Source organism: Crocodylus siamensis, chromosome 5, assembly GCF_052110815.1.
Source record: "Crocodylus siamensis isolate JL-2025a chromosome 5, ASM5211081v1, whole genome shotgun sequence".
In the NCBI taxonomy this organism is placed as follows: domain Eukaryota; kingdom Metazoa; phylum Chordata; order Crocodylia; family Crocodylidae; genus Crocodylus; species Crocodylus siamensis.
Window position 1 is genome coordinate 24,391,710 of NC_143399.1, and position 13,402 is coordinate 24,405,111.

Below are 13,402 nucleotides of genomic sequence, written 5' to 3' on the forward strand. Positions count from 1 at the left end.
ATCCTGAGGCTTTGAGAATGATTGATATTTGTCAGTTTTTGATACAGTTTGTTTAAAATGATGACCAATATGTGTCTTTATGTCTAGTTATAGAAAAAAATCACTAGCCAAAGTAAAATATAGAAGTACGAAATCCTTTAGCCCCTGAGGAAGAAGAACAGTGAAAGAGCTAGTACTCTTCCCTGTAAATTTAATTGCTAACTCATAATCAGACCTCATCTCCATAAAATATCAATCAGGTATGTACAACAGAAAGAAGCTGGTAGGTCAGAAGGAAAGGCCAGTCTGATTAGTTGCAAACAATACTTCTGGAAAATCTTGGACTTCTTTCTTTTTCTAGGAATTATTCACAGATATAAATCTTGGTTCAGCAAACATGCTGTAGTCAATGAGAGTTCAGTCAGCCAGACTACACATGGCAGGAAAGTTAAGCACGCACTAGAAACGTTTGCAGAATCAGACTGTATGCTGTTTTGATCTGACCAGCTCCATAGGCAAATAATTGGGTGTGAAAAATATTCAGATGGTGAATGTTGGCATTAGTTTATTAAATTATATTTTGTATCTAGTATGTTGTTACTCGACTAGCTATATCTATACCCTGTACACACACTGGGCAGGCAGCTTTTCAAAGCAAGTGTCCTCAAGTTCTTTGCTTTCATAAAAAAATAATAAATGTTCCAGCTGTTACAAAGATGCCTTCTAAGCCTGAACCAAAGCCAACCAGGCAAGTGATATCTTCCTAACTCTGCTCACAGCAAGCCCAAGTGCCTTTGTTGCTGCTCCGAGCTTTCTCATGGCATGCTAAAAACAAGTTGCCCAGTCTAGTTAGTTTGTATGAGTGTTACATAGGACGTTGTGAAAAATATACAAATCAGATTGACTTCACAGCTCTGCAGCTAGACCCAGCTCTTCTCAGCAGCAGAGACAGGCATCCCAGCTATGTAAGAAAAGGACAGAGAAGTAAAAAATCAAGACAAGGGACGGGAGGATTATAGAGACTCTACTCTCAGAATCCAGAAAGCAATGGGAGGGGTTGTGTAACAGGACCTCCTCCTTCCAGATAAACTGCAGCAACTAGAAGGCTATGCATTCTGGGAAAGGAGTGGTGAAGAAAGAACGAAAGTATGAAAGAGAAAGAAAAAGAAAGAAAGACCGCAAGCAAGCCAGGAAGTGTGGGGTGTGGAATCATCAAACACCTATTGTTGGAGTAGTGTGCACAAACTAAGAATTCCTGGAGAGAATTCTTACATATTTCACTTCCAGCAGCTGTAGCAGGCAGGAAAATACTGGTTTCTGTCCCAGGCCTTTTCCTGTGGAACTCGTGCCTAATCCTAGTTCTTTTGCTATTACTACATGTGTCTGGAAAAGATTCCACTCCCTTGGAGTACGGATGGGTACGAATGGGTGCAATAGTGGCAATATTGCCAAGCTCAAGCTTCAAAAAACTCAAAGGGAAAGATCTTAAGATAACTTGGGAGAAGATATGTCAATACCTATTACAGGAAGAAAAAGATAATAACATCACAATAGGAAATCAGATCTAACAAAAACAAAATGGATGGAGTACAGTAAGTTACAGTAAGAGATTAAAAGAAAATTGATTGGTAAATTGCAGTTAAGTAATGTGCCAAATAAGCAACAAAGAACTCCATAACCTTAGTGTTGGGGGGCGGGGGTCGGGCATTAGTTTTGACCTTGAGACCATACAAAGATAAGTACTGTCCTGGTTATAAGATTCAACCCTCAAACTAGCAAGCAATGAATACATTTCTCCAGCTCTGCATATAATATCAATGTACTGTATATAGGTAAAATATATTTACCGTAACAAAATTTTATGCCATTTCCTGTAAATCCTGGGGAGCAATAGCAGCCTTGGTGTCCACCCTTAATTTCACACTTTGCATCTTTATGGCATGGCATGGTGCAGTTCGGAGAAGCAGAGCCATAGTCCAGCACAGTGGACATAAGCACTGAAATAAAAAAAACCCCATGAGTTTCTGGTTGTTTAAAAACATTCTGAGTTCTGAATCCAGGCTAGGACATGCACACCTGATTAGCTAGGGACTGTCCAGCTATTTTAACATTAAAGAGAATGGAATCACGGTACAAAGGTTTGAATTTCAGCCCTGGAGACTACTGGATAAGGCTACTTATAAGTTAGCACATGTATTTGTCTTTGGACAACAGAAGACTATTCATAATTTCAACAGGTGTAAAAATGGCAAATGGTGTGGAAGACTCAGAGAGGGTAGAGAAAAAAATATTTTAAGGATTTTCAGAGCTTTTTAGTTTTCACAGAGAATAAACTAGCTGTTTTTAATTTGTACCTAAAGTTACATATGGAGAGTAATCCAAATTATTCAAAAGATATCAAGTGAAAAATACCAGTAAGAGATCCTCACATCAGTGTTTTTAAGCACTTGCATCCATATCCAGCTAACATATTCACAGTCTCAGAAGACTAAATTGAACTGCAACAGCATTTGTGGGGTTATCATTTAAAACACAAAATTATTTTGAAGGCAATTTTATTGAATGTCGTGTCTGCATTATAAAAATGCTGTCTTCTTTCCCCATCCTCCCATCAAATGATTCCTGAATAGTGTAGATACTTTCCTATGATATAAATGGGATAAAAGTTTTCAACACAAAGAAAGGCAAAGGAAATGCTTTGAGGAAACTAGCATTCACAAACAGATTATAAAAGTCCAATAAGTGTTATGTAAGAAAAACTGGGCAGATAATGGTGACAGGAAAGAACATTTCTGAATTTTGTACTTCGTAGATTGTTAAACAGACATAGTAATAGTTACAAACTATAATATCCCTTTTTGTAACACTGTTCCTCTCTAGTTCTGCTTCTTTTTACCCACATATCATACTAGCTATTTACTAGTCTAGTGTTATAATTATAGTTTTCATTGATCCAAGAAATCTAATTGAGAAGTTTCTTTTCTGGACAAATACAAGTTTCTTGAAACATTCAAAAGATTAAACATTGCATATAGTTTTTTTTTAACAATTATATGTAACCCAAATAATTTCCATTCCTACCAAGTTTCACCTTCTCACTCATTAATTTTTACAGAGTATTTTTTAGAGATTAAAGCATAAACCTGTGGGATTCTAATGCATCTCAAATGCTTGTATGAAGTGCACATCCTAAGTACATCCCAAACTGGGAAAAAACAAAAGGTCCGATTTTACTGAGCAGAGCCTAGAGTGAAATATATGCTTTTACTTAAAGTAACATTAACATTGGGGTTACCTTATGATTCCAAATCTATGGGAACCATTTAATTCGTTCATCTTCCCAATAGTTGTCTGTCCATTCCCCGTGCTGCAGCCGCGCCCCCCCCCTTCACCCCAATTTAATCTTTCCCATCCCCACTGACCTCTCCATCTCGCCTTCATTTGTATTTGTTTGGGAAGAAAAGTCACCTACCTAGGAGCAGGAACAGTTTCATTGGTGGTGTTGCTGAGCAGTACTTGGTGCTGAGCGCTTGTGTAACAGCAGAAACCGCCTTGCCTTACAATGTATGAGCATGTGCAAAGTGTCTGCACATGCTCATTAGAGTAAAATCCCAGCAAAACTCCTGTCCTTTCCCTGCTCTTTGCCCTGAGCTTTACTTCTCCAAAGGTACATTTAGTGACTCAGGAGCAGGACAGAGGGTAAAGAGGCATTTAGTCTGTTGGGGAAAATAAGAAGATGAATGGGAATAATAGAAGAAGAGCAAATGAAATGAGTACAGGCGAATAATAGATTACACTGGTACAGATCAGGGGGAAAGCAGTTTGCATGAGACCTTTGAGGCGCTCAGGAGCAGTGCTGCAGAATGAGAAGAACAGAGGGATGGAGAAAGGGGATGTAAAAACAGACTGGGGACATGTGGTAGTGAAGAAACAAATAAGGGGGTTAGCAGGCCTGATAAAGTAGTAGAGCACTGAGAGGGAGCATGGACAGTGAGAGGATGGTGGAGCTGCAAGGGCAGAGGAGAAGGGGATGGTGGAGCAGATTAGGGAGTGAGAGGATGGCAAAACCTATTGGTAGAAAGGCTGAGGAACAGACTGGAATAGGGTATCAATATGAGGATGAGAGAAACAGATGGAGAAGTATAAGAGTATGGCAACCAGCTTAGAAGCTGCTACATGCCTCCCACCACATTTCTGCTTGAGAGGCTCTGATCCCTAGCGTTCATCTCTGAGAAAGGAACCTGAGCGACTGGAATTGCTCTTAGCCCTACTACTGTCTTCATTGTGGAAGGAAACTCTTCTGGCTGCAAGGCTCTATCACTTTAAGGGCAGCAGCCTGAAAGGACGTACAGGAAATGCACTGAACTCAGCTTTGTAGGGAGAACAAAGGCATACAGGCAGGGAGGAAGGAGGCAGGAAGGCAGTTTTATGGCTGGGAATGTCACAAGCAGAAAGGGCCAGAGTTTCTCTGGATTTATGTAACTGAATGAAGAACTGTGCAATAAGGCATATTTAGTGAGGTCAATTCTGCAAAGCTCTTAGACACATGTTTATTATTAAGGATGTGAATAATCCCATCTCTATTCAGCAAAGCATGCAAGTTAAATGCAATTTAAGCATGTGCTTAAAGTTATGTTTGTATATGGAATATGTGAGAATGTTTATAAACTTTCTATGAACAGTATTTGTGCCCGTTTCCCCATCTTCCTGTGTATGGTTACCTAGAATGATCTAACTTCTGTTCTGGGCTGTTGGTATGATACATGGGAAAACCAAATGTAGGTGTCTGGGTGGCATGAACTGACTCACCAGAAACTAAATGGAGACATCTCCCTAAGGAATGAAATCCTATGAACACAAACAAAGCTTCGTTAATGGGAAACTAACTTTTAAGAACCAGGAACCAAGGAGTGGTGAATGGAGATCGGGTATGAGAACAGTGATTTTTTAAGCTGTTCTGCATGGGGAAATGAAGAGTTGAGATGGCATATAAAACAAGATTTGCTGGGTATGTCACTCATGCTGATCTGGACTCTGTTAAGTTTCACTTTGCAAAAAATAATAGACTGTTGGCTGCAGTCTTATTCATAAGAAAATGCTGGATCAGTTTAGGAAAGTTGCCTGGTTCCATTACTTCCCTGAAAGTTGAAGACTGGTGGGGACACAAAGACAAATAGGACCGCTGTAATCCAAAAGCCCTGTATCAGAGTCAGTCCTGGGTTCAGTCTCCTGAGGACTGTGACATGGTCTCAAAAACTAGACTATAAAAGCTGCAGTCTTGAACAAAAATGGTAAATGACAAAATGCTTTCTGATTGATAAAATGGGGTATCCTCATAAATGACATCAGGTACAAAAATTACACTTTTACTGATGCAGGTGATAGGAAATTGTAACAGAACATAAGGTCAGTGCACACAGACTGGTTTAAAAATGGCAGACCCCAATCTAAGATAGACCTGGAACGATGTGCACTGAAACTTAATCGATTGACGTTAGACCAGCAAATTGAACTTCTGTATCAGATCTATTGATTCAAGTTAGGTTACTGTCTGCTGGCATCCCAGGCTCCTTTGTGGCCCCCCTATAATCTTCCCTTGCATGGAGGTGAGCTAGCACTCAGTCTGTGTTTGGCTGCTCTGGCCAAGTGCTCAGTGGGCCTCACCCCCAAGCTCTTCCAGAGCTGATTCAGCCAGCACAGACCCTTTCCACAGCCCTGTCTCCTGCCTCTGGCCATCTCCCAGCTGCAGGGAGGCACTGGGGAGCAGGGGGAAGGGAGGTATCTGTGTCCTGGTGCGAGCCATAGGACCTGAGCACCTGCGTCCCTTGGCCATGCCCCGGCACCCCATTGCAAAGCACTCCATGACATACATGCAGACCTGATACTGATCCCAGGAGAACCCCAGTGAGTGGATACAGCCCCACAGTGCCCAACCCTGGCTTCTGCAGACCCACCCAGGCACTCCCATTTCCCCATGAGTGGGTGTAGTCCCGTGGAGTCTGACTGGGCTGCCAGGCAGGGGTGAGCATTCCTCTCTCTCCCTGCTGCATCATCTATTAGCCACAGGCATCTGCCTGCTGCAGCAGGCAGCTGGAGGAAGGAATACTTTCCCATGCTTGGCAGCCCGGTCAGGCTTTGTGGGGCTGTGTCTGCTCACTGGGGTCAGGTCTGTGTCTACATTGTGGGGTGCTTCATGATGGCATGCAGGGGCCCAGCCCAGGGTTGTGAGTGCCCAGGTCTTAGGGCTGGTAGAGGGACAGAGATGTCTCCCTTCCCTCCTGTGCTGCCTGCCTGCAGCTGACAGATATCTGTGGCTCACAGATGATATGGCAGGGCACTGGGCATGTGCTTGACCATTCCCAGCTGTTAGTCAGGGTGGCCAGGGTGCTCAGCTGTTCTTGGCAGTCTCCAGCAGCGCAGGGAGCCTGCAGGCCACACTGGGAGGCATGTGAGAGCTCACCCAACCTGCAGGCCTCAGTTAGTGCAGGCAGCCTGCACCCCACAGCCAAAGGGCAAAGGTGTGCTCTGTTTACTACCTATTTAACCTACACCACTTCCAGAAAACTGTGCAACAGGTTGATTCTGCCTCAGGCTTTTCGAATGTCTGTACCTATGAACAGAAATCATACAAAGGTGGAAGAAATAAAAAAGCAGGAAGGTGAGGCCAGAAAGGAATTGTAGGTGATATGGGTATCTTAATCAGATTTAGTAGGAATATCTTAATGGGAACTTAGTAATGGAAGGAGTGTTTTTATATGAGAATACTGAAAAAAAACTGGATAAAGTGAGTGGCATTTGGAGCCTTAAGAGAGCAGGGTCATGCTTGTCAAGGATGAAGGGGATGGTGGACTTGACAAGAATTGTTATGGTGAGAATGAAGCAAAGAGGTAGTGCCTAAACACATGAAAATGTAGACACTTTTCAAATATGCATTGTAAAGCATTCACAACCTGTTGAGGAAGAATATCATTATAACATAAAGTAAAAGCTTGTAATAGAGGAAGGTAGGGAGATAGGGACAGCGGCACATACAGAGACTAGAAGAATAAGAGCTAAAATGAATAGCATGGGAGAAGGTTATGTGGAATACCAGTGGTGAAAAATGATTCAATTTGCCCACAGATAAAGAAATATTAACAAATGTATTCATGACAGCCTTGTAAATTAACACTCGTGAAGGAGTTCAATGGATGAGGAACTAGGAAGAGCTGCTATTTACTCTTCCTCACAAATAGATGTAAAGTGCATGACAATCCTTGCCAGTGCAGAGAGGAAAGTAACAGTAGAAAAGGGATTGCCCAAATTCCTTCTTCTCTGGAGTAAAGAGGAAGTAGGGACCAAGTTATGGATGTTACAGCCACTGTCTGGTTCTTGCCTTCTTCTTGAGCAAGGGTAGCTAACCACTGCTCCTAACTCAGGCTATATTACAGGATTAAAATCCAGCCCACACTGATGGATACTCTGTATTTGCTAATATTAAGTATTTTTTTTCTCATGCAGCATGCTTATAACACATGCATGGAAAGCAGTAAGGCAAAAACTGCCATGCCAAAACTGGCTAGAGGCAAGTGCAAACAATTTAACCATTATTTTGCCAGGGAAGTGTATTTGCATATTAGCACAGGGGTGGGCAATTCTTTCAATAATTGGCAGAGGGGTGGGGGAAAGGATTGCCATTTTAGAACCGGAAAAAATCCAAATCATATGCTAAAAATCAAACATCTACTTAACATATATTAATTTTATTTCAAAAAAATACTTTTGTCCTGATTTACATGTGTTTGTGTAGTATATATAGAGGTGATTGCATAATAGCTCAAAAATAAAGTCTTACTCTTGTATACTGTGTTTGCGAGGGAGTGAGGTGTGTGTGGTGGATTGGGTATGTGTTTGGGTGGGTGTGAGGTTTATGGGGGGGTGTGGGAGGTGGGGGATGGGTGTGTGTGGGGTTTGTGGAGGGATGTGGCTGTGTGTGTGGGGAAGGGTGCGGATGGGGTGTGGGTGTGTGTGGAGAGGGTGAACCGCCCAAACTCACCCCATGGTGCACAGCTCCCACTGCCGGCAGCAGCAGCAACAGCCTGCAGCTCATGTCCTGCACAGGTAGAGCCCCCCTTGTGGTGCCCAGCTCTGGTCACTTCTGGGGGCTGCACGTGGTGGCAAAGAGCAGGGCCAGGCTGGCCCACTTCCATCATGCAGGGCTCCCCATGTCTCACATGCAGCTTTTGGAACCCAGCCAGAGCCACACGCCATGAAAGAGGAGCCGGCGGCCTGGCCCCACTTCCTGCCACTACATGAAGCTCCTGGGATTCTGTCAGGAACAAGGGAGTAGGGCCAATTCAGCCTGGCTTCATTGCGTGGGGCTCCCTGCTACTTCTGGCAGAGTCCCAGTCTGGCATGTGGGAGCAGCAAAGGCTGCTGGCTCCATCATGCAGAGCTTCCCCCCAGTGGCACATGAGGCATGTGAGAAATGGTGGGCCCCATCTGATGAAACCAGGCCAATGGGCTCCATGCTCCTACCCAGCTGCAGCCTCTCCCTGCCCCCCTGGTGCTTCCGTACCTGCTGCCCAGAGTGCTGCAGCAAGGATAAGAGAAGGAGCTGGAGGAGCCAAGCAGTTCCCCTGGCAGCAGCTGTAGCAGCCTTGCCCAGAAGCTGTGAGCTATCTGGGGCTGGGGCTGAGGCTCTTCTCCGCATGAGGATGGGAGTGCAGTGCTCTGCCCCAGTGGGAGTGGGCAAGGCTTCGGCATCATGCGAGTGCAGCAGGGGCAGCTGAAGGCTGGGCGAGATACAATTAATTGGTGGGAGCATGCCCATGTGCCGGATGGAATTGCCTACAGGGCTGGTCCCAGCCTGCAGGCTATATTTTGCCCACTCCTGGATTAGCAGGTTTTCACTGAATATTTTAAGGAATGTACTCTAGTGCTCAAATGACTTATGCACATGCTTAACTTTACACATGGAAAACAGACCCATTTGTCTTTGTAAGGTCAAGCTCTTAGGCATGAACAAATCCCAATGTGGAGGTGAGCATGTGTAAATTTAATTGATACCATTGATTGCAGGGACTAAAGTGTCTTGTGTCAGTCAGCAAAGTTCTCCAGTAACTGGGTGTTTTTTTGTGGGCTGGTGGGCAGAGATCACTTTGCCTCTTAGAAATTGTTGGAGATGTTCCAGTCTTTGCAACTTGAAAGAAATTATTTGTTCACAATGTTTTTAAAAGGTAATTGAGAGCCTAATTGTGCAGACAAGACTATAAAGCTAACACCCCACTGATGATGAAGAGGGGAAGTTCAGACTTCCTAGGGCTAAGTCTTAGACAGTTTGCATAAGAGATAAAAATAGATCAGTTGTTTTCATTCCAAAGGCTGCCTGCAATACCAGAAACGCAGAACTCAAATCAATTAAGAACAATATTAGGGGTATCCCCTGCTCTTCAATAAGGTGAATGAGCGCAGGCTAGCTATTTACAGCACTGGAAACCATCTAAAAATTTAGATAGATGTATCCTTCTGAATGCGCTCATCTAGGGATCAGAAATGGAAGTTGGACATTTTCCCAAGGGATAGCCTATTTTGCACAGAATTTCCAGGCATATAGTTGAGCACTGTGCATTTTGCTACCATCTGGGCTGTATTTGCTTGCATGTGTGCATGTATCAGGGACTCCGAAAACTTGCCAAGTAAAACCAAGCATCCCCAGCCCAGTGGCTGCTCCGTTCCAATATACATTCACACTTCCTCCTCACTTTTACAATCTCACACATGCACAGAATTTGGCTCCAACAGAAGTAACTCTGGTGCTGTCAGAAACCACCGCATATAGACAGAAAGAGCTTTAGTATGAAACTATACACACACACAAAATCTGTTCTCATTACTGAAAGAGAGAAAAAGGGCTGTTGAATATTTGATGTCAATAACAAAGAGATGATACTGGTTGTTCTGCTCCTATTTGTTTTTACCAACAGTGAACATTTGCTCAAATCACTAAGATTTCTGTCTGAAAGAGAAAGGGACTCAAATGAAACAAACTGAGGACACAAAATGCTTGAAAGAAAAGGCCACCTTCAAGATTATGTATTTGTAAATATCAGAATAACTTAATTTTCTAAACCAAATCCTATCTGCACTGCAGGAATCCAAATAGTTTGGTACCATGTAAAAAAAGTTTAAATTATGCTAGTCACTGAGAATGGCAATTATGCCATTTTTTCCAAGCAATAAAAATCTGGATATAATTGAAAATGTAGTTAGTGTCTGATCAAAATAACAAGTTTCTATGCTTTGCTAGAGTTATTTTTAGGAAAATGATTCAGAGAAAATTTTCCCAGAACATAGAGGAAGCCTTTCATAGAAACAGTCCCTGCTACATCTCCTTTATAACTATTTCTCCTCAACTCTCTGCCTTAGTGCCTTATGAAGTCTTATAATTGTATGTGCGAACATCATATTCCATCAGGACAAATAGGACTGAACATACACCTAGGGATGATGTACCTCTAATCAATTCTTAAGCAATAAAAATACACACACACCCCTCCTCCGCAAGCCTACATAGCTGAGTCCAGCCAGAGGAGATTGCATATTTTAGTGAAGGAAGGCAATTTCTTTTTACTCATTATTGCTTTGCCTTGGGTAAGATGCATGAAACTATGAGTCTTTTGAAATAACATAGTGCTTGCAAAAGCTACATTAAGAGTTTCCAAAAAGGAATCTCATTTTTTATTCCCAGACCCAGTAGAGGTTGGGTAACAAGAGTACAAATGTGTCATGTCCCCAGATGCAATTTTCTAGAGATGGTCATTTCATCTCCCTGTCCATAGGTGACGTGTAAGGAGAGCACAGGGTGGGAGAGAGGGGGCACTGGGTGGGAGGGAGGTGGGGGCACATGCCCCTCACTGACAGGGCCATCCCCACCGCTGACACCGGTAGTGGCATCTGCAGATGCTCGTCAGCTCTGCCCCTGCCATCAACTTCTGCGGGTGCCCCCCCAGACTCAGAAGGCACCAGTTGCCCATGTCCATGTGCATTTACTTTCCATTGTGACTGGAAGCATACCATCCACTGGGACTGACTGCTGAACAGGTGTTCTGTGTAGTCTTATCATGTTCTTTCCAAAATATTGCTACTTAAGGTGCCTTATCACTGTATTCTCTGCTTTACTATCCAGATATTTACAACTGAGTTAATGTTTCTTCTGTTAATTTAGCTTGAGTGAGAGCGGTTACACTGCCAAACAGCTCCTTAATGGTGCACAGTGATTTGTTGAGCAGCATACATTAGCTGAGTTCCCACTTCATTTCTAGCTCAAGTGTCAGTGGCATTCAGACTTCAATCCATGCCTCCCCACAGGCCAACTAACAGAAATTTAAAGCATCACTTAACTTGAGCTGAGGACTTCTGAGCATATGCAAAATCTGGAATAGGGCCATCTTTTGCATTATACCTTGAACTAACAGTGGTGTGAAGAACTAAGATAGTACCTGGAACAGCAAGTCGGGCAGAATCTAGCTCTTTGTTAATTATTAGTCTGTTATTATTTTAATTGTTTTGCAAGTACCTTTAAGAATGGGGCAGGGAGAGTGCTTTGCAATTTTACTTTTGCTAAATAAAAGCATTATGAATATAGGGAACCAGAGTAATAAATCACCAAGACTAGTGATTTAGTAATAATAGCCAGTTGCCAAAAATAGTAAAAATAAAAAACACAACAAAACATGCTACATATACTGACCAAAGAGCTCAAGCACACATAGATCTTCGGCTCCTGTCAGCCTTATTTCCACTCTTCCTATACAAGGCTTCTCAAAAGAAAAAAAAAATTGCTTTTCTTTCTCTTTTAAGCATAATTTATCTCCTCATTTTTGGTTGCTTGCAGGAATACCTGAAAATAATATTTACCTCTAGCCCTATAGTTTAAGCTGAACTTTCAAACAACATGACAATTAACCATGCTCCATGGCAGTTTAGAATCTGCCATCATATCTAACATGAATGGCTATAAATGTGCCCTGTCAAAAGCTAAACAAACAAGATCTTTTAAAATAGGCTGTATGTAAAAAGCCAATATATTGTGATCTTAAATTGCATGTGTGCCATCATTTCTATATGTGTTGTCATTGCATCTGGTTATATCCTGAAAAATCCCAAAGCCATGAGAGTTTCCTGTCATTACATCATACTTTTTTCTCATATGCCCATATTATTTTTCTGGGTTTCAAGCTAAATAAAAATACTCTTTTAAATCTAAACTTCTTCCCTTAGGATACTGATCTTATCTGTTGCCCTTCTCTGGACCTTTTGTGTTCTAAGTCCTTTATGAGTCGACTTTCAGCTTGATTAGATTGAATGTAATAATCAAAATGAGAATGTGATTGCATCACCTACTACGGGCTGTAAGTCAATCCAGGATTTGTCAAAGGTAGTGACATTTTTCTCCATTTACTCTTTAAAATTCACTCCTGGGCAGAGTCATAGGTACTAATTAAGTCCTACTAAAATAGACTTGAACAAGACTTAAGTGGTGCATAGGCCAGAACTTGACACAAGAATGAATTTTTTCTTGTTTGCTTTCCGACTACTGTTGTTCACGACAACCATGCTAAAACCTGGATCTTCTCCAGAGAGGTTACAGCTAATTCACGCCCCATCAATATGTACAAGTAGTTCAAATGATTTCTTCCAGTGTTCATTATCTTGTATTTGTCTGCACTGAACTTTATCTGGTATCTTGTTATTCAGTCACCCAGGTTTTATTAGCTCCCTCTGAAATCCCTTACTTTGCTCCTTGTTTTATATTAACTTTAATATTTTTGTATTGTCAGCAAATTTCAGTGCCTTGTTATTCATCCCATTTCCCAGATCATTAAATATGAGTGGTGAGCAAATAGTAGAGGAAATTATTCATGAATATTCATTTGACGTCAAAAGTAAATTTCATTTTGACAGCCTTCGTGACCATTTCTTTTTCACTTTCTGCAAACACTCAAGTACTCAGGATTTACTAGTGCAAATACATGCAAAAAATTCACATTAAGCTTCAATATAGAAATAGTCACATACGGTAAAATTCAAACAGTATGTTCACATGAAGGACTCACATTTCATGCTGTACTGGATAAAAGCCTTATGGATATACTGGTGCCCCTTTGGAAATGCCCTGACCTTGTGAGATGCTAAATTCTCCTGCCAGGAATTGTGTGGTACCCATGGGTCTTCACATATAGGAGGAACTTGATATCAGCTAGGTACAAGTGGTTTAATAGCTGTTTCATACAACCAAATTACTTCAAATTAGTTATAATGAAAGCCAGGAACTTGACTACTGGCTACTGGAGCCTCTCAATTAATCTGGCAATATGCTGACTCTACCATCTCTTCCTATCTTGGCACCATTTTTCTGCTGCAATTACTTCTCAGTGGGCGC

The 13,402-nt window shown here is 42.1% G+C and overlaps 1 protein-coding gene across 2 annotated transcripts in view; it reads right to left on the reverse strand.

Moving 5' to 3' along the window:
* ADGRL4 (adhesion G protein-coupled receptor L4) overlaps nt 1-13,402 on the reverse strand; it is a 169,550-nt gene that overhangs the window by 104,555 nt on the left and 51,593 nt on the right. The window contains exons 1-2 of one of the 2 annotated variants that reach the window (XM_090048907.1): nt 3,452-4,254; nt 1,827-1,976 (exon numbers count right to left, since the gene is read on the reverse strand). The exons of the other annotated variant lie outside the window; for it this stretch is intronic. Of the exons in view, the coding sequence (XP_089905033.1) occupies nt 1,827-1,976; nt 3,452-3,473 (172 nt within the window). The 5' untranslated portion in view covers nt 3,474-4,254. Of the gene's footprint in view, nt 1-1,826; nt 1,977-3,451; nt 4,255-13,402 lie in introns of those variants that run through there. 2 annotated transcript variants of the gene reach the window in all.